General features: G+C 53.2%; 1 protein-coding gene across 2 annotated transcripts in view; it reads left to right on the forward strand.

The window, feature by feature from the left end:
• The window catches only part of LOC139250210 (poliovirus receptor homolog), a 114857-nt gene extending 95090 nt beyond the window's left edge, over positions 1–19767 (forward strand). For both annotated transcript variants that reach the window (XM_070872705.1, XM_070872704.1), the window contains exons 2-4: positions 13940–14005; positions 14509–14868; positions 19478–19767. In XM_070872705.1, the coding sequence (XP_070728806.1) occupies positions 13960–14005; positions 14509–14868; positions 19478–19599 (528 nt within the window). In that variant the 5' untranslated portion in view covers positions 13940–13959 and the 3' untranslated portion in view covers positions 19600–19767. The remainder of the gene's footprint in view (positions 1–13939; positions 14006–14508; positions 14869–19477) is intronic.
• The last annotated feature ends 223 nt before the right edge of the window (positions 19768–19990 follow it).

Raw genomic sequence — 19990 nt, forward strand, 5'->3', positions numbered from 1 at the left:
GATCCCGTCTGCTGCTACCCTCCTCCCCAGGAATTCTACCTCTGGAGCGAGGAAGACGTACTTCGCCTTTTTCAGGCGCAGACCTACCCGGTCCAGTCTGTGTAGCACCTCCTCCAGGTTGTGGAGGTGTTCTTCAGTATCGCGACCCGTGATGAGGATGTCGTCCTGAAAAACCACCATCCCTGGAATCGACTTGAGGAGGCTTTCCATATTTCGCTGAAAGATCGCGGCGGCCGAGCGAATCCCGAACGGACATCTGTTGTACTCAAACAACCCCTTGTGTGTCGTGATGGTGGTCAGCTTCTTCGACTCACTCGCCAGCTCCTGGGTCATGTAAGCTGAGATCAGGTCCAATTTTGAAAAAAGTTTGCCACCGGATAGCGTCGCAAAGAGGTCCTCCGCTCTCGGTAGCGGGTACTGGTCTTGGAGTGACACCCGATTGATGGTGGCCTTGCAATCGCCACATATCCTGACCGACCCATCCGCCTTGAGCACCGGCACAATCGGGCTCGCCCAGTCACTGAATTCGACTGGCGAGATGATGCCTTCCCTCAGCAGGCGGTCCAATTCGTATTCTATCTTTTCCCGCATCACGTACGGCACCGCTCTGGCCTTGTGGTGTACTGGCCTGGTGTCCGGGTTTATGTGAATCACTACCTTGGTCCCCATGAAAGTGCCGATGCCGGGTTGAAATAATGAGTCAAATTTGTCCAGGATCTGTGAGCATGATACTCGCTCCACAGAAGAAATTGCATTGACATCGCCCCATTTCCAGTTCATGACAGCAAGCCAACTCCTCCCCAGTAGTGCGGGACCGTCCCCTGGGACAATCCAGAGCGGCAACCTGTTCTCCGAATCTTTGTGGGTCACGTCTCCCGTGGCGCTGCCTAGCACCAGAATGATCTCCTTTGTATATGTCCGTAGCTGTGCGTCAATCGGCAATAATTTTGGCCTCCTGGCCTTGGATGCCCACAACTTGTCGAACTGTTTGATACTCATCAGGGACTGGCTGGCCCCCGTGTCTAGCTCCATTAATACTGGGATGCCATTGAGGAGCACGTTCATCATTATCGGTGGCGTCCTGGTGTATGAACTGTATACGTGCTCCACATGAACTCGCTGAACTTCAGCTTCCAGCGATTTCCCCCAGTGTCCATTTGGCCTCGTAGGGCTTACATCGGGCCCGCCCTCCTCGTACATCAACCTGGCTGCAGGCTTCCTGCACATACGCGCCAAGTGACCGCAGACGTTGCAGTTTCTGCAGGTATATTGCTGATACCTGCAAGCTCTGGCTGGGTGTTTGCCTCCACACCTCCAGCATGAGCTGGAGGCCCCATTGTTGGAAACAAAAGGTCGATTACCAGTCAATCGTCTCTGACTGTCTCTGTAACTGTCCTTAAGCGCACCATTAACAGGTGTTGATGGCCCCATTACTGGCTGCATTGTCCATTGCGATGGCATGAATCGCTGTTCAGCTAGCCATTGTCTCTGTTGAATTCCCCCTTTGGGTTCGACTACATGCTGGGGCATGTCCGATTGCCCTTGTCTGCCTAGAGAACTGTGTGCCGCGTTAACAATGTTGACTCCCTGATCGTTTGCCGCATTTGAGCCAAGATTTTTGTCACACATCATTCTGGTCTCTTCCTCCCCTGAGATAAATGTCTGGGCTATCAGAGCCGCCGCTTCCAGGGTCAAGTCTTTGGTCTCAATCAGTTTCCTGAAAACCCCAGCGTGCCCGATGCCCTCAATAAAAAAGTCACACAGCATCTCTGCGCTGCATGTATCTGGGAACTTACATAGGCTCACCAGTCGCCGGAGATCTGCCACGAAGTCTGGAACGCTTTGCCCTTCTCGCCGCCGGTGAGTGTAAAACCGGTGTCTCGCCATGTGCATGCTGCTCGCCGGTTTAAAGTGTTCCCCGATCAACTTACTGAGCTCTTCGAACGTCTTGTCCACCGGCTTCTCTGGCGCTAGAAGGTCCTTCATCAGGGAGTACGTCCTGGGTCCACAAACCGTCAGGAGATGAGCCCTGCGTTTGTCGGCCGAATCCTGTCCCAACCATTCCTTAGTGACAAAACTTTGCTGTAGTCTCTCAATAAAATCGCCCCAATCATCACCAACACAGTACCTCTCTTCTGTGCTGCTAGTGGCCATGCTCGCGTGGTTTAAATCCCAGTTTCTCGTCGCCAATGATACGTCCTTACTATACAGTATAAATGCACACGAGGCCCATACTTGAGAGAAGGTCACTCTGTGACCGGTTACCTTTATTACCAAGACCTCAAATTATGAAGGTGGGTGGAACTTCCCTTTTTATACCTGAAAGTCCAGGTTAGGAGTGTCTCCCACAAGTTCGCCCCCTTGTGGTCAATGTTCTCACGGTGTACAATTTAGGTCAGATTATACATGGGTTACAATGATAGTTGAATACATGACACTCCTGTTCCTATGTAACAGCCTCGAGGGGCTGAATGGGCCTCCTCCTGTTCCTGTGTAACAGGCTCGAGGGGCTGAATGGGCCTCCTCCTGTTCCTGTGTAACAGGCTCGAGGGGCTGAATGGGCCTCCTCCTGTTCCTGTGTAACAGGCTCGAGGGGCTGAATGGGCCTCCTCCTGTTCCTGTGTAACAGGCTCGAGGGGCTGAATGGGCCTCCTCCTGTTCCTGTGTAACAGGCTCGAGGGGCTGAATGGGCCTCCTCCTGTTCCTGTGTAACAGGCTCGAGGGGCTGAATGGGCCTCCTCCTGTTCCTGTGTAACAGGCTCGAGGGGCTGAATGGGCCTCCTCCTGTTCCTGTGTAACAGGCTCGAGGGACTGAATGGGCCTCCTCCTGTTCCTGTGTAACAGGCTCGAGGGGCTGAATGGGCCTCCTCCTGTTCCTGTGTAACAGGCTCGAGGGGCTGAATGGGCCTCCTCCTGTTCCTGTGTAACAGGCTCGAGGGACTGAATGGGCCTCCTGTTCCTGTGTAACAGGCTCGAGGGACTGAATGGGCCTCCTCCTGTTCCTGTGTAACAGGCTCGAGGGGCAGAATGGGCCTCCTCCTGTTCCTGTGTAACAGGCTCGAGGGGCTGAATGGGCCCCCTCCTGTTCCTGTGTAACAGGCTCGAGGGGCTGAATGGGCCTCCTCCTGTTCCTGTGTAACAGGCTCGAGGGGCTGAATGGGCCTCCTCCTGTTCCTGTGTAACAGGCTCGAGGGGCTGAATGGGCCTCCTCCTGTTCCTGTGTAACAGGCTCGAGGGGCAGAATGGGCCTCCTCCTGTTCCTGTGTAACAGGCTCGAGGGGCTGAATGGGCCTCCTCCTGTTCCCTGTGTAACAGGCTCGAGGGGCTGAATGGGCCTCCTCCTGTTCCCTGTGTAACAGGCTCGAGGGGCTGAATGGGCCTCTTCCTGCTTCTCTGGAATTCCCTCCCAAAACCTGTCCACCTCTCTCCTTAAAGACGCTCCTTAAAAACCAACTTCCTTGAGCAAGCTTTTGGTCACCTGTCCTAATATCGCCTGGTCGCCCTATTTTTTTTTCTCGTTCCCAGGTCAGCTGCCGATGATTCTGCCGATCACGCCCCATCTAGACGCATCTTTTCTTTCCGAACTTGTCCCATTACCATCGCAATTCTGCCCCTCATCCCGTTTGTCTCTCTAATCTCTCCTGCCTGCCACCCTCTCACTGACCTTCCCCTGTGTTCTTTTCCCACTTTCACTGCCTCTGCACCTGCTTAAATGCTGTTACATCTCTGACATTTCCAGTTCTGGCCAAGGGTCATCGACCTGCGACTTTAACTCTGATTCTCTCTCCACAGATGCTGCCCGACCCGCTGAGTATTCCCAGCATTTTCTGCTTTTATTCCAGATTTCCAGCATCCGCAGTGTGTTGCTTTTGCCTGCTCAGGCGGCATCGGTGTCAAATATTTGTCTGATAACCACTCCGGTGAAGCGTTGTACTACGCTTAAGCTGCTGTGTACAAGTTGTTGCTGGATGTCGGGTGTTTTCATACAATCAGAGAATCAGAGAAGTTTACAGCGCGGGAGGAGGCTATTTGGCCCATCGTGTCCGTGTTGTGCCGGCCGACCAAGAGCTACCCAGCCTAATCCCACTTTCCCGCTCTCGGTCCGTAGCCCTGCAGGTTACAGCACTTCAAGTGCACATCCAAATGTGGTGAGGGTTTCTGCCTCTACCCCCCTTTCAGGCAGTGAGTTCCCCCCCAGACCCCCACCACCCTCTGGGTGAAGACATTTCCCCTCAAACTCCCTCTAAACCTCCCCCCAATTACTTTCAATCCACGCCCCCGGGTTGTTGACCCCTCTGCCAAGGGAAACAGGTCCGTCCTATCCACTCTATCCAGGCCCCTCATCATTTTATACACCTCAATCAGGTCTCCCCTCAGCCTCCTCTGTTCCAAAGTAAACAACCCCAGCCTATCCAATCTTTCCTCATCGCTAAAATTATCCAGTCCATGCAACATCCTAGTAAATCTCCTCTGTACCCTCTCCAGTGCAACATCCTGGTAAATCTCCTCTGTACCCTGTCCAGTGCAACATCCTGGTAAATCTCCTCTGCACCCTCTCCAGTGCAACATCCTGGTAAATCTCCTCTGTACCCTCTCTAGTGCAACATCCTGGTAAATCTCCTCTGTCCCCTCTCCAGTGCAACATCCTGGTAAATCTCCTCTGTACCCTCTCCAGTGCAACATCCTGGTAAATCTCCTCTGTACCCTCTCCAGTGCAACATCCTGGTAAATCTCCTCTGTACCCTCTCCAGTGCAACATCCTGGTAAATCTCCTCTGTCCCCTCTCCAGTGCAACATCCTGGTAAATCTCCTCTGTACCCTCTCTAGTGCAACATCCTGGTAAATCTCCTCTGTACCCTCTCCAGTGCAACATCCTGGTAAATCTCCTCTGTACCCTCTCCAGTGCAACATCCTGGTAAATCTCCTCTGTACCCTCTCCAGTGCATCATCCTGGTAAATCTCCTCTGTACCCTCTCCAGTGCAACATCCTGGTAAATCTCCTCTGTACCCTCTCCAGTGCAACATCCTGGTAAATCTCCTCTGTCCCCTCTCCAGTGCAATCACATCCTTCCTGTAATGTGGTGACCAGAACTGCACGCAGTACTCCAGCTGTGGCCCAACCAGTGTTTTATACAGTTCAAGCTCTTGTATTCTATGCCTCGGCTAATAAAGGCAAGTATGCCGTCGGCCTTCTTAACCACCTTATCTACCTGACCAGCTACCTTCAGGAATCTGTGGACCTGCACTCCAAGGTCCCTGTGTTCCTCTACACTTCTCAGTGTCCGACCATTTAATGTGTATTCCCTCGCCTTGTTAGCCCTCCCCAAATGCATGACCTCACACTTCTCCGAATTGAACTGCATTTGCCCCTGCTCTGCCCACCTGACCAGTTGATCGATATCTTCCTGCAGTCCCCAGCTTTCTCCTTCATTATCAACCACACGGCCTTTTTAGTGTCACCTGCAAACTTCTGAATCTTACCCCCAACATTCAAGCCCAAGTCATTGATAAACACCACAGAAAGCAAGGGAGCCAGCACTGAGCCCTGCGGAACCCCACTTTATTTATTGAATGCAGAAGGGGTGCTGCTTTGACCTGACGCAATGATCAGTTTGGGGTGGGAAGTGATTCTGTGAAGTTGTTCACACACTGACAGGGTGTGATGTACGATGACGTATCGCAGGGTCTTCTCCCAGTAAGGTGTGAGATCGCTTCAAGTGCGTGCAAGAGATCGAGAAAAGCTTTCGGATCCGCTGCGATGTTAACCCAGCAGCAATTAGCAATTCACTGTAAAACACAGGTGATCTGGGTCATCGGGTCATTTCAGCAAGTGATCAGGAAGGCCAATGGAACACTGTCCTTTATTGCAAGGGGGACAGAGTATAAAAGCAGGGAAGTCTTGCTACAGTTATACAGGGTATTGGTGAGGCCACACCTGGAGTACTGCGTGCAGTTTTGGTTTCCATATTAACAAAAGGATATACTTGCTTTGGAGGCAGTTCACAGAAGGTTCACTCGGTTGATTCCGGGGATGAGGGGGTTGACTTATGAGGAAAGGTTGAGGAGGTTGGGCCTCTACTCATTGGAATTTAGAAGAATGAGAGGTGATCTTATCGAAACGTATCAGATTATGAGGGGGCTCGACAAGGTGGATGCAGAGAGGATGTTTCCACTGATGGGGGAGACTAGAACTAGGGGGCATGGTCTTAGAATAAGGGGCCGCCCATTTAAAACTGAGATGAGGAGGAATTTCTTCTCTCAGAGGGTTGTAAATCTGTGGAATTCCCTGCCCCAGAGAGCTGTGGAGGCCGGGACATTGAATATATTTAAGGTGGAGATAGACAGATTTTTGAGCGATAAGGGAGTGAAGGGTTATGGGGAGCGGGCGGGGAAGTGGAGCTGAGTCCATGATCGGATCAGCCATGATGGTATTAAATGGTGGAGCAGGCTCGAGGGGCCGAATGGCTGACTCCTGCTCCTATTTCTGATGTTCTTATGTGGGTGTGCATGATCAGTTTGGGGTGTGAAGTGATTCTGTGAAGTTGTTCACACACTGACAGGTGTGATGTACAATCACGTATCGCAGAGTCTTGTCCCAGTGAGGTGTGAGATCGCTTCAAGTGCGTGCGAGCTTTCGAATCCGCTGTGCTGTTAACACCAATTCACTGCAAATCACTGATGATCCGGGTCATTATCACATCGCTGTGTGTGGGAGCTTGCTGTGCGCAAATTGGCGTTTCCCACATTACAACAGTGAGCACACTTTCAAAAAAATAGCACTCCTGTTGGAGGGGCAGTACTGAGGGAGTACCGCACTGTGGGAGGGGCAATACTGAGGGAGTGCCGCACTGTCGGAGGGGCAGTACTGAGGGAGCACCGCACTGTCGGAGGGGCAGTACTGAGGGAGCGCCGCACTGTCGGAGGGGCAATACTGAGAGAGTGCCGCACTGTCGGAGGGGCAGTACTGAGGGAGCGCCGCACTGTCGGAGAGGCAGTACTGAGGGAGCGCCGCACTGTCGGAGGGGCAGTACTGAGGGAGCGCCGCACTGTCGGAGGGGCAGTACTGAGGGAGTGCCGCACTGTCGGAGGGGCAGTACTGAGGGAGCACCGCACTGTCGGAGTGGCAGTACTGAGGGAGCGCCGCACTGTTGGACGGTCAGTACTGAGGGAGTACCGCACTGTCGGAGTGGCAGTACTGAGGGAGCGCCGCACTGTCGGAGGGGCAGTACTGAGGGAGTGCTGCACTGTCGGAGTGGCAGTACTCAGGGAGTGCCGCACTGTCGGAGGGGCAGTACTGAGGGAGTGCCGCACTGTCGGAGGGGCAGTACTGAGGGAGTGCTGCACTCTCGGAGTGGCAGTACTCAGGGAGCGCCGCACTGTCGGAGGGTCAGTACTGAGGGAGTGCCGCACTGTCGAAGGGGCAGTACTGAGGGAGTGCCGCTCTGTCGGAGGGGCAGTACTGAGGGAGTGCCGCACTGTCGGAGGGGCAGTACTGAGGGAGCGCCGCACTGTCGGAGGGTCAGTACTGAGGGAGTGCCGCACTGTCGAAGGGGCAGTACTGAGGGAGTGCCGCTCTGTCGGAGGGGCAGTACTGAGGGAGCGCCGCACTGTCGGAGGGGCAGTACTGAGGGAGCGCCGCACTGTCGGAGGGTCAGTACTCAGGGAGTGCCGCACTGTCGGAGGGGCAGTACTGAGGGAGTGCCGCACTGTCGGAGGGGCAGTACTGAGGGAGTGCCGCTCTGTCGGAGGGGCAGTACTGAGGGAGTGCCGCACTGTCGGAGGGGCAGTACTGAGGGAGCGCCGCACTGTCGGATGGTCAGTACTGAGGGAGTGCCGCACTGTCGAAGGGGCAGTACTGAGGGAGTGCCGCTCTGTCGGAGGGGCAGTACTGAGGGAGCGCCGCACTGTCGGAGGGGCAGTACTGAGGGAGTGCCGCACTGTCGGAGGGGCAGTACTGAAGGAGCGCCACACTGTCGGAGGAGCAGTACTGAGGGAGCGCCGCACTGTCGGAGGAGCAGTACTGAGGGAGCGCCGCACTGTCGGAGGGGCAGTACTGAGGGAGTGCCGCACTGTCGGAGGGGCAGTACTGAGGGAGTGCCGCACTGTCGGAGGGGCAGTACTGAGGGAGTGCTGCACTGTCGGAGGGGCGGTACTGAGGGAGTGCCGCACTGTCGGAGGGGCAGTACTGAGGGAGTGCCGCACTGTCGGAGGGGCAGTACTGAGGGAGTGCCGCACTGTCGGAGGGGCAGTACTGAGGGAGCGCTACACTGTCGGAGTGGCAGTACTGAGGGAGTGCCGCACTGTCGGAGGGACAGTACTGAGGGAGTGTCGCACTGTCGGAGGGGCAGTACTGAGGGAGTGCCGCACTGTCGGAGGGGCCGTATTTCGGATGAGACGTTAAACCGAGGCCCCGTCTGCCCTCTCAGGTGGATGTAAAAGATCCCGGGGCCACTATTTGGAAGAAGAGCAGTGGGAGCTCTCCCCAGTGTCCTGGGGCCAATATTTATCCCACATTACTGTTGTAATGTGGGAAACGCGGTAGCCAATTTGGGCACAGAAATCTCCCACGCACAGCAATATGATAATGACGAGATCGTCTGTGTTGTGTATCTGTAAAACATGCACTCCCACGTTCCACCACCAGGGAGCTCATCCCCTGAAGTCCCAAGGGATCCCAGCATCCCTTGGGAGCACTGTATATAAGCCGGCCCCTAAGGCCTGTTCCTCACTCTGGAGTGTCTAATTAAAGACTGAGGTCACAGTTACTTTAACCTCTCTGTGTGCAGCCTCACCTGTGACAGGAACACAACAACTGGCGACGAGGATACGAATCCAACGCAAAGATGCAGCAAACTGTGGGCATCCTGGAGAAGTTCTCGGAGGGTGAGGACTGGGAAGCCTATGTCGAACGGCTAGACCAGTACTTTGTAGCCAACGAGCTGGACGGAGAAGGAAGCGCTGCAAAAAGGAGAGCGGTCCTCCTCACAGTCTGCGGGGCACCGACCTACAGCCTCATGAAGAATCTTCTGGCTCCGGGAAACCCACAGATAAGTCGTATGCGTTTATGTCCACCAGTGATAACACCAAACAAATCTCTCAGCACACAAGTGCTAGCAATGTTCATAACTTAACTGGAACTGTGTTTGCGAGCAGAAATGTACAGGGCAGAAACCACGAGTCTGCAACTGCCAGCAGGCCTCAGGTGACCCAGATGACTCAGAGTCCCCAACAAAGGATGAATGCAAGGCAATTCACACCTTGTTGGCGTTGTGGAGGCTTCCATTCAGCCTATTCGTGCCGCTTCAAAGGGTATGTTTGCGAGAGCTGTGGAACAATGGGGCACCTCCAACGAGCTTGCAGATGAGCTGCAAGCTCTGCAAAACCTGCTAACCACCACGGGGTAGAGGAAGATCGGTCCATGGTGGATCAAAGCAATTTCGAGCCTCAGAGAGAGGAGGCAGATGCTGAAGTACACGGGGTGCACACATTTTCGACGAAATGTCCACCTATAATGCTAAACGTAAAATTGAATGGCTTACCCGTAGCCATGGAACTGGACACTGGCGCTAGCTAATCCATCATGAGTAAAAAGATGTTTGAGAGACTGGGTGCAACAAGGCACTCAGACCAGCCCTGAGCCCCATCCACACGAAACTGAGAACGTACACCAAAGAGCTCATCACTGTCCTGGGCAGCGCCATGGTCAAGGTCACCTACGAGGGCACGGTGCACGAACTGCCACTCTGGATTGTCCCGGGCGATGGCCCCACACTGCTTGGAAGGACCTGGCTGGGCAAAATCCGCCGGAACTGGGATGACATCCGAGCGCTATCACATGTCGATGAGGCCTCATGTACCCAGGTTCTAAACAAATTTCCTTCCCTTTTTGAGCCAGGAATTGGAAACATTTCCGGGGTGAAGGTGCGGATCCACTTGGTCCCAGAGACACGACCCATTCACCACAAGGCGCGAGCGGTACCTCACATGGTGAGGGAGAGAGTGGAAATCGAGCTGGACAGGCTGCAACGCGAGGGCATCATCTCCCCAGTGGAATTCAGCGAGTGGGCCAGCCCGATTGTTCCAGTACTCAAAAGTGATGGCACGGTCAGGATTTGCAGCGATTACAAAGTAACTATTAATCGTTTCTCGCTATAGGACCAATACCCGCTACTTAAGGCAGACGACCTATTTGTGACGCTGGCAGGAGGCAAGACGTTCACCAAGCTCGACCTAACTTCGGCCTACATGACGCAGGAGCTGGAGGAGTCTTCGAAGTGCCTCACCTGCATCAACACGCACAAGGGACTGTTCATCTACAACAGATGCCCGTTTGGAATTCGGTCGGCTGCAGCGATCTTCCAGAGAAACATGGAGAACCTACTCAAGTCGGTACCACACATGGTGGTTTCTCAGGACGACATATTGGTCACGGGTCGGGACACCGCCGAGCACCTACAAAACCTGGAGGAGGTCCTCCAGCGACTGGATCGCGTAGGGCTGCGGCTGAAGAGGTCGAAATGCATCTTCATGGCAACAGAAGTGGAGTTTTTGGGGAGAAAGATCGCGGCGGATTCTGCCCACAGACGCCAAGACAGAGGCTATCAGGAACGCGCCCAGGCCACAGAACGTCACGGAGCTGCAGTCGTTCCTGGGACTCCTCAACTATTTTGGTAACTTCCTACCGGGGTTAAGCACCCTTTTAGAGCCCCTACATGTGTTACTGCGTAAAGGTGAGAACTGGGTATGGGGAAAAAAACAAGTAATTGCTTTTGAGAAAGCCAGAAACATTTTATGCTCCAACAAGCTGCTTGTATTGTATAACCCGTGTAAAAGACTTGTGCTAGCATGTGATGCATCGTCGTACGGAGTCGGGTGTGTATTACAACAAGCTAACGTTGCGGGGAAGTTGCAATCTGTCGCCTATGCTTCCAGGAGCTTGTCTCAGGCCGAGAGGGCCAACAGCATGATTGAGAAAGAGGCATTAGTGTGTGTGTGTTCGGGGTAAAGAAATTGCATCAGTACCTGCTTGGCCTCAAATTTGAGCTGGAAACCGATCACAAGCCCCTCACGTTCATCTCGGATCTCCACAGCACACACCCGGGTATAGTAATGATGAAACCGATAGCCAGATCCCACGTGTGGTGGCCCGGTATCGACTCTGACTTAGAGTCCTGTGTACGGCAATGCAGCGTGTGTGCTCAGTTGAGCAACGCGCCCAGAGAGGCACCACTAAGTTTGTGGTCCTGGCCCTCCAGACCATGGTCGAGGATCCATGTCGACTATGCGGGCCCGTTTCTCGGTAAAATGTTCCTGGTGGTGGTGGATGCTTTTTCAAATGGATTGAATGTGAAATAATGTTGGGAAGCACCACCACCGCCACCATTGAAAGCCTGAGGTCCATGTTTGCCACCCACGGCCTGCCTGACATACTGGTCAGTGACAATGGGCCATGTTTCACCAGTGCCGAATTTAAAGAATTCATGACCCGCAATGGGATCAAACATGTCACCTTGGCCCCGTTTAAACCAGCCTCCAATGGCAGGCAGAGCGGGCAGTACAAACCATCAAACAGAGCCTTAAACGTGTCACAGAAGGCTCACTCCAAACCCGCCTGTCCCGAGTACTGCTCAGCTACCGCACGAGACCCCACTCGCTCACAGGGGTGTCCCCGGCTGAGCTACTCATGAAAAGGACATTTAAAACCAGACTCTCGCTGGTTCACCTCAACCTGCATGATCAGGTAGAGAGCAGGCGGCAGCAACAAAATGTAAACGATGGTCACGGCACTGTGTCACGGGCAATTGATCTGAATGACCCTGTGTATGTGCTAAACTATGGACATGGTCCCAAGTGGATCGCGGGCACGGTGATAGCTAAAGAAGGGAGTAGGATGTTTGTAGTTTGTAATGGACAAATTTGCAGAAAGCACCTGGACCAAACGAGGCTGCTGTTCACAGACTGCCCTGAACAACCCACAGCAGACACCACCTTTTCCGAGCCCACAACACACACCCAAAGGATCAACGACACCACGCTGGACCAGGAAATCAAACCCATCATGCCCAACAGCCCAGCAAGGCCAGGCTCACCCAGCAGCCCTGCAGGGCCAACAACACGCCAGCCCAGCGAGGGCACAGCCAACACACCAGAACAGACATTTGTACCGAGGCGGTCCACCAGGGAAAGAAAGGCTCCCGACCGCCTCACCTTGTAAATAGTTTTCACTTTGACTTTGGGGGGAGTGATGTTGTGTATCTGTAAAGCATGCACTCCCATGTTCCGCCACCAGGGAGCACATCCCCTGAAGTCCCAAGGGATCCCAGCATCCCTTGGGAGCACTGTATATAAGCCGGCCCCTAAGTCCTGTTCCTCACTCTGGAGTGTCTTAATAAAGACTAAGGTCACTGTTACTTTAACCTCCCTGTGTGCAGTCTCATCTGTGTTAGGAACACAATAGTCTGTGTTAGTGATGTTGGTCGAGGGATAAATATTGGCCCCAGGACACCGGGGAGAACTCCCCCTGCTCTTCTTCCAAATAGTGGCCCCGGGATCTTTTACATCCACCCGAGAGGGCAGACGGGGCCTCGGTTTAACGTCTCATCTGAAATACAGTTCCTCCGACAGTACGGCACTCCCTCAGTACTGCTCCTCCGACAGTGCGGCGCTCCCTCAGTACTGCCCCTCCGACAGTGCGGCACTCCCTCAGTACCGCCCCTCCGACAGTGCGGCGCTCCCTCAGTACCGCCCCTCCGACAGTACGGTGCTCCCTCAGTACCGCCCCTCCGACAGTGCGGCGCTCCCTCAGTACTGCCCCTCCGACAGTGCGGCACTCCCTCAGTACTGCCCCTCCGACAGTGCGGCGCTCCCTCAGTACTGCCCCTCCGACAGTGCAGCGTTCCCTCAGTACTGCCCCTCCGACAGTGCGGCGCTCCCTCAGTACTGCCCCTCCGACAGTGCGGCACTCCCTCAGTACTGCCCCTCCGACAGTGCGGGGTTCCCTCAGTACTGCCCCTCCGACAGTGCGGCGCTCCCTCAGTACTGCCCTCCGACAGTGTGGCGCTCCCTCAGTACCGCCCCTCCAACAGTGCGGCACTCCCTCAGTACTGCCCCTCCGACAGTGCGGCGCTCCCTCAGTACTGCCCCTCCGACAGTGCGGCGCTCCCTCAGTACTGCCCCTCCGACAGTGCGGCACTCCCTCAGTACTGCCCCTCCGACAGTGCGGCACTCCCTCAGTACTGCCCCTCCGACAGTGCGGCGCTCCCTCAGTACTGCCCCTCCGACAGTGCGGCGCTCCCTCAGTACTGCCCCTCCGACAGTGCGGCGCTCCCTCAGTACCGCCCCTCCGACAGTGCGCCGCTCTCTCACTGGGGGGGTGTGGGTCTGGTTTATGAGGCTCGAGTCTCTGGAGTGGAGGCTCAAACCCACGAACATTTGACTCAGACGAGAGAGAGAGAGAGAGAGAGCGACAGAGAGAGAGAGAGAGTGTGTGTGACCCACTGTACCATGTCTCATACTGTTGCACCTGAGAAAGAGAACTTGCAATATTTTCCTGAGGGTGAAAGATTAGGAATTGAGGAGTAAAGAGATCTGAGAGTCGTTCTGTTTGCTCTTGCCCATCCCCCGATTCCCATCGCTCCACCATCGGTGGCCGTGCCTTCAGCTGCCTGGGCCCCAAGCTCTGGAACTCCCTCCCTGAACCTCTCCGCCTCTCTCTCCTCCTTTCAGACACTCCTTAAAACCCACCTCTTTGACCAACCCGTTGGTCGCCTGTCCCTAATATCTCCTTATGGGGCACGGGATCAAATTCTGTTTGATTTACTCTCCCGTGAAGTGCGCTGGGACTTTACAGGGCACTATATAAATGCGATTTGTTGTTGTGGCGGCTCGAGATGTTTTCGAAGGTTTGTTGACTATGAAACGGTTTGTCTTTGGGTTACAGGGGTATTCCTGCGGTGTGCGATGGACAATCACTTGCCGTCTCTGATTACGTTGCTTCTCTGTCTCGGTAAGTTCCTGTATTGAGAATATTCAGAACCCGTCTCCCCAGTATGTGAAAGTGGAGATGGAGCAGTGGATCGATATAAAACTTCAGCGAGTTATCGCCGAGGAATTAGCTTGGGATATGGGGAGAGGGTGGGGTTGGGGGATATGGGGAGAGGGTGGGGTTGGGGGATACGGGGAGAGGGTGGGGTTGGGGGATACGGGGAGAGGGTGGGGTTAGGGGATATGAGGAGAGGGTGGGGTTGGGGGATATTGAGAGAGGGTGGGGTTGGGGGATATGGGGAGAGGGTGGGGTTGGGGGATATGGGGAGAGGGTGGGGTTGGGGGATACGGGGAGAGGGTGGGGTTGGGGGATACGGGGAGAAGGTGGGGAGCCCCAGGTCTAACGGCCCCTCCCTGTGTCCGACACGCCCTCTGTTCTCAGGGAGCGACACACAGCCGGCCCGAAGTGAGAGTCCAAACACTGCCCCTTGGGTTAACGTTCCGTTGCCTTCCCTTGTGTTGCAGAGAATGTTCCGGGCTCCTCCGTCGTGGTGCAGTGGCCTCCCAGAGTGCGGGCTCCGAGCGGTGGCAATGTGACCTTACCCTGCGAGCTGCGGCCGGCCGACCATCGGTTCGAGGTCATCTACACGTACTGGTCTGTGGGCGGGGGCCGCAGGGAGGAACACATCATCTTCCCGGACTCCCGAGACTCGGAGTACTGGGGTCGGGTGTCGCTGGTGGACGGGAAGAGCGGCTTGGACCTGTCCCTGCGTATCCAACGTCTCCGACCCAACGATTCCAACATCTACCACTGCCTGGCATCCACCTATGTGCAAGGGAACCACATCTCCCTCTGGGGCAAGGGGACCAGGCTCATCGTGTCCGGTAAGTGGGCTCCGAATACGAAAACGTGCTGGAAATACTCAGCGGGTCCAGGGGCAGAGAGACTCGAGTTAACGTTTCGGGTCAGAGCGGGCAAAAGTTTGATGCGTGACAGGTTCTTCGGGAAGTGTAAGGGGGACAAAGGGGAGGGAAGAACAAAAGGGAAGGTCAGCGATTGGGTGGAAGGCAGCAGAGATTAGAGAGGCAAACGGGACGATGGGACAAATTGAGATGGTAATGGGACAAATTAATAAAAGATGCGCCTGGATAGGATGTGAACGGTGGAATTATCGCCAGATGCCGTGGGAAAGAGCAAAAAAGAGCGGGTTGTAAAGAAAATAGTAGGAAAGGTAACAAAATATGGGCAGAGGTTGTGGTCTGAAACTGTTGGACTCGAAGTTCAGTCCAAAAGGCTGTAAAGTGCCTAAACGAATGATGAGGTGCTGAAAGCAAGTGTCTAATAAAAGACTGACGAAGCATTAGCAGGACATTTGGAAAATCATAATACAGTCCGGCAGAGTCAGCATGGATTTATGAAAGGGGAAATCACGTTTGACAAATTTGCTGGAGCTTTTTGGGGATGTAATGAACAGGATGGATAAAGGGGAACCAGTGGATGTGGTGTATTTGGATTTCCAGAAAGCTTTCGATAAGTTGCCACATAAAAGGTTACTGCACAAGATAAAAGTTCACGGGGTTGGGGGTAATATATTAACATGGATAGAGGATTGGTTAACTAACAGAGAACAGAGAGTCAGGATAAATGGTTCATTCTCGGGTTGGCAACCAGCAACTAGTGGGGTGTCGCAGGGATCAGTGCTGGGACCCCAGCTATTTACAATCTATATTAACCACTTGGAAGAAGGGACTGAGTGTAACGTAGACAAGTTTGCTGACGATACAAAGATAGGTGGGAAATCAAATTGTGAGGAGGACACAAAGGGATATAAACAGACTAAGTGAGTGGGCAACAATTTGTCAGATGGAGTATAATGTGGGAAAATGTGAGGTTATCCACTTCGGTAGAAAAAAATAGAAAAACAAATTATTATTTAAATGGGGAGCGATTACAAAGTGCCGCAGTACAGCGGGACCTGGGGGTACTTGTACATGAAACACAAAAGGTTAGTATGCAGGTACAGCAAGTGATCAGGAAGGGCCAATGGTATCTTGGCCTTTATTACAAAGGGGATGGAGTATAAAAGCAGGGAAGTCTTGCTCCAGTTACACAGGGTATTGGTGAGGCCACACCTAGAGTACTGCGTGCAGTTTTGGTCTCCATATTTACGAAAGGATATACTTGCTTTGGAGGCAGTTCAGAGAAGGTTCACTCGGTTGATTCCGGGGATGATGGGGTTGACTTATGAGGAAAGGTTGAGGAGGTTGGGCCTCTACTCATTGGAGTTTAGAAGAATGAGAGGTGATCTTATCGAAACGTATCAGATTCTGAGGGGGCTCGACAAGGTGGATGCAGAGAGGATGTTTCCACTGATGGGGGAGACTAGAACTAGGGGGCATGGTCTTAGAATAAGGGGCCGCCCATTTAAAACTGAGATGAGGAGGAATTTCTTCTCTCAGAGGGTTGTAAATCTGTGGAATTCTCTGCCTCAGAGAGCTGTGGAAGCCGGGACATTGAATATATTTAAGGTGGAGATAGACAGTTTCTTAACCGATAAGGGGATAAGGGGGCGGGCAGGGAATTGGAGCTGAGTCCATGATGGGATCAGCCATGATCGTATTAAATGGCAGAGCAGACTCGAGGGGCCGGATGGCCGACTCCTGCTCCTATTCCTTATGTTCTTATACTGTTCCTCGAGCTTGCGTTGAGCTTCATTGGAACAGTGTAAGAAGCCAAGGACAGAGAGGTCAGAGTGAGAGTGCAGCGGTGTTGGGGTACAAAGGCTTCTCTAGGATTCCCTGAAATAAGGATTCTACGCCCGTAGAGCGACCACGGAATCGCTCAGACGAAACCTTGGTTCAATATTCCGATCTTTATTCAAGCATATGCAGGGGGAGCGTTCCAAGTGAACCTTCTGTGATTGATGGTTTTTACACACAGTTACACAGTTTCCGAGTGTGTGTGTGTGTGTGTGAGACCCTCCTGCAAAGCCACCTCTGACCACGGGTTGGTTTACAGCTGATTTACGAAGCTATATTGATTCGTTAACCCTTATCAGACTGGCTGCTGAGTGCTTGCTCAACCTCGCCATCTCCCGCAGCATGTGGGGGCCGATCTCGGCCTTTTGGAGTGTGTTGTTCCACAGCTTTAAGCTTGCTCTGGTGTTTTCAAAGGCAAACACACAAGCAAAGCTCTTCCCTTCAACCTGATTCCATGCCGTTCCCTTATTTGTGTCTTGAGTACGTAAAGTTTTCATTTTGTGTTACATGGCCATTTTCTATCATTTATAAGCGGGTTTTACATACAATCTGTCAATAGGCGATATATTACAATCCCTAGCTTGAGGTGGAGGAACTCCCGACACCTCACAATCTCCTAATACTGATCAGCCCTTTAACCGGGACCATTTTACGCGTCGGATCAATTCACTACCCTCAGTACACACTCTGGTGAACATCGATCTGTACTTTTTAACCCCCTTACAAGTGGGGAATTACAGTGACAGGCGACTGGAAGCTCGGGGGTCACGCGTACGGACTGAACGGAGGTGTTCCGCAAAGCGGTCGCCCAGTCTGTGTTTGGTCTCCCCGCTGTAGAGGAGACCCCATCGTGAGCAGCGAATACAGTAGACTAAATTGCAAAAAGTACAAGTAATTTCAGATTCACAGCCCAGACACAGGCCACTGGGCCCCACCGTTCCGTGTCGGGGTTTATGTCCCACCGCTCCGTGCCGGGGTTTATGTCCCACCGCTCCGTGCCGGGGTTTATGCCCCACCGCTCCGTGCCGGGGTTTATGCCCCACCGCTCCGTGCCGGGGTTTATGCCCCACCGCTCCGTGCCGGGGTTTATGCCCCACCGCTCCGTGCCGGGGTTTATGTCCCACCGCTCCGTGCCGGGGTTTATGCCCCACCGCTCCGTGCCGGGGTTTATGTCCCACACCAGCCCCTCCCTCCCCTCTCCATCTCACCCCATCACCATATCCTTCTATTCCTTTCTCCCTCATGTGTTTATCCAGCTTCCCCTTAAATGTATCTCTGCTCCTCGCCTCGACCCCTCCCTGTGGGAGCGAGTCCCACATTCTCACCCCTCTCTGGGTAAAGAAGTTTCTCCTGAATTCCCCATTGGATTTATTAGTGACTGTCGTATATTGATGGCCCCTAGTTCTGCTCTCCCCCACAAGTGGGAACATCTTCTCTACGTGTACCCTATCGAACCCTTTCATAATCTACACACCTCCATCAGCTCACCCCTCAGCCTTCTCTTCTCGAGAGAAATAAGCCCCAGCCTTTCCTGATAGTTATAACCTCTGGGATCACCCTCGTAAATCTCATACGAGATCAGGAAGATTAAATTGTATCACTTAGATTAGATTCCAGCCTGTAACTCACTCCCGGGTATCTGTTATTGTATATAAACCCCCGAACCCCTCGATTAGATTCCAGCCTGTAACTCACTCCCGGGTATCTGTTATTCTATATAGAAACCCCCCGAACCCCTCGATTAGATTCCAGCCTGTAACTCCCTCCTGGGTATCTGTTATTCTATATATAAACCCCCCAAACCACCCGATTAGATTCCAGCCTGTAACTCACTCCCGGGTATCTGTTATTCTATATAGAAACCCCCCGAACCCCTCGATTAGATTCCAGCCTGTACCTCACTCCCGGGTATCTGTTATTCTATATATAAACCCCCCGAACCACCCGATTAGATTCCAGCCTGTAACTCACTCCCGGGTATCTGTTATTCTATATATAAACCCCCCGAACCCCTCGATTAGATTCCAGCCTGTAACTCACTCCCGGTTATCTGTTATTCTATATATAAACCCCTCGATTAGATTCCAGCGTGTAACTCACTCCCGGGTATCTGTTATTCGATATATAAACCCCCCGAACCCCTCGATTAGATTCCAGCCTGTAACTCACTCCCGGGTATCTGTTATTCAATATATAAACCCCTCGAACCCCTCGATTAGATTCCAGCCTGTAACTCACTCCCGGGTATCTGTTATTCGATATATAAACCCCCCTGATCCCTCGATTAGATTCCAGCCTGTAACTCACTCCCGGGTATCTGTTATTCGATATATAAACCCCCCTGAACCCTCGATTAGATTCCAGCCTGTAACTCACTCCCGGGTATCTGTTATTCGATATATAAACCCCCCTGAACCCTCGATTAGATTCCAGCCTGTAACTCACTCCCGGTATCTGTTATTCTATATATAAACCCCCCGAACCCCTCGATTAGATTCCAGCCTGTAACTCACTCCCGGGTATCTGTTATTCTATATATAAACTCCCCGAACCCCTCGATTAGATTCCAGCCTGTAACTCACTCCCGGGTATCTGTTATTCTCGATATAAACCCCCTGAACCGCTCGATTAGATTCCAGCCTGTAACTCACTCCCGGGTATCTGTTATTTTATATATAAACCCCTGAACCCCCGGGTATCTGTTATTCCATATCTCTTCATTCTCTCCCTTCAGCTCCAGACCCTCCCAAGGATCTGTTGGCTCTCTATATCCTCTTGCTGCTGATGACGTTTGTGCTCCTAGTGTTTGGGGCATGGTATTGGATCACTAAGTCGAGAGCTGAACACAATCACTGAACTCTCTCGTCACGTAACAGTGAAGCCTGTGGGCGCGCTCCATCCCTCTCCCCCCCGCCTCCTCTCAGCGTATTTGTCTCACACACGTGTGGAATTGTTGAACAAAACAGAGCGTGGGACTGAATGGACTGGGTAAAATCTTCACTGGTGGAGATTCCCGCCATGGTGCTGAGCTGCGATACAACTGCGGAAGATTTCTGTGTCTCCTGCGTCAAAGGAACTGTTGTTGCATTTCTCTATCGCCTTTCACTCCCTCAGGACCTCCCGAAGCGCCTCACAGCCAACAAAGGACCTTTTTTTGGAGTGTGCTCGCTGTTGTATTGTGGGAAACGCGGCAGCTCAATTTGCGCACAGCAAGCTCCCACACACAGCGATGTGATAATGACCCGGA

The sequence above is a fragment of the Pristiophorus japonicus genome, unplaced genomic scaffold, assembly GCF_044704955.1.
Source record: "Pristiophorus japonicus isolate sPriJap1 unplaced genomic scaffold, sPriJap1.hap1 HAP1_SCAFFOLD_350, whole genome shotgun sequence".
Taxonomy (NCBI): Eukaryota; Metazoa; Chordata; class Chondrichthyes; family Pristiophoridae; genus Pristiophorus; species Pristiophorus japonicus.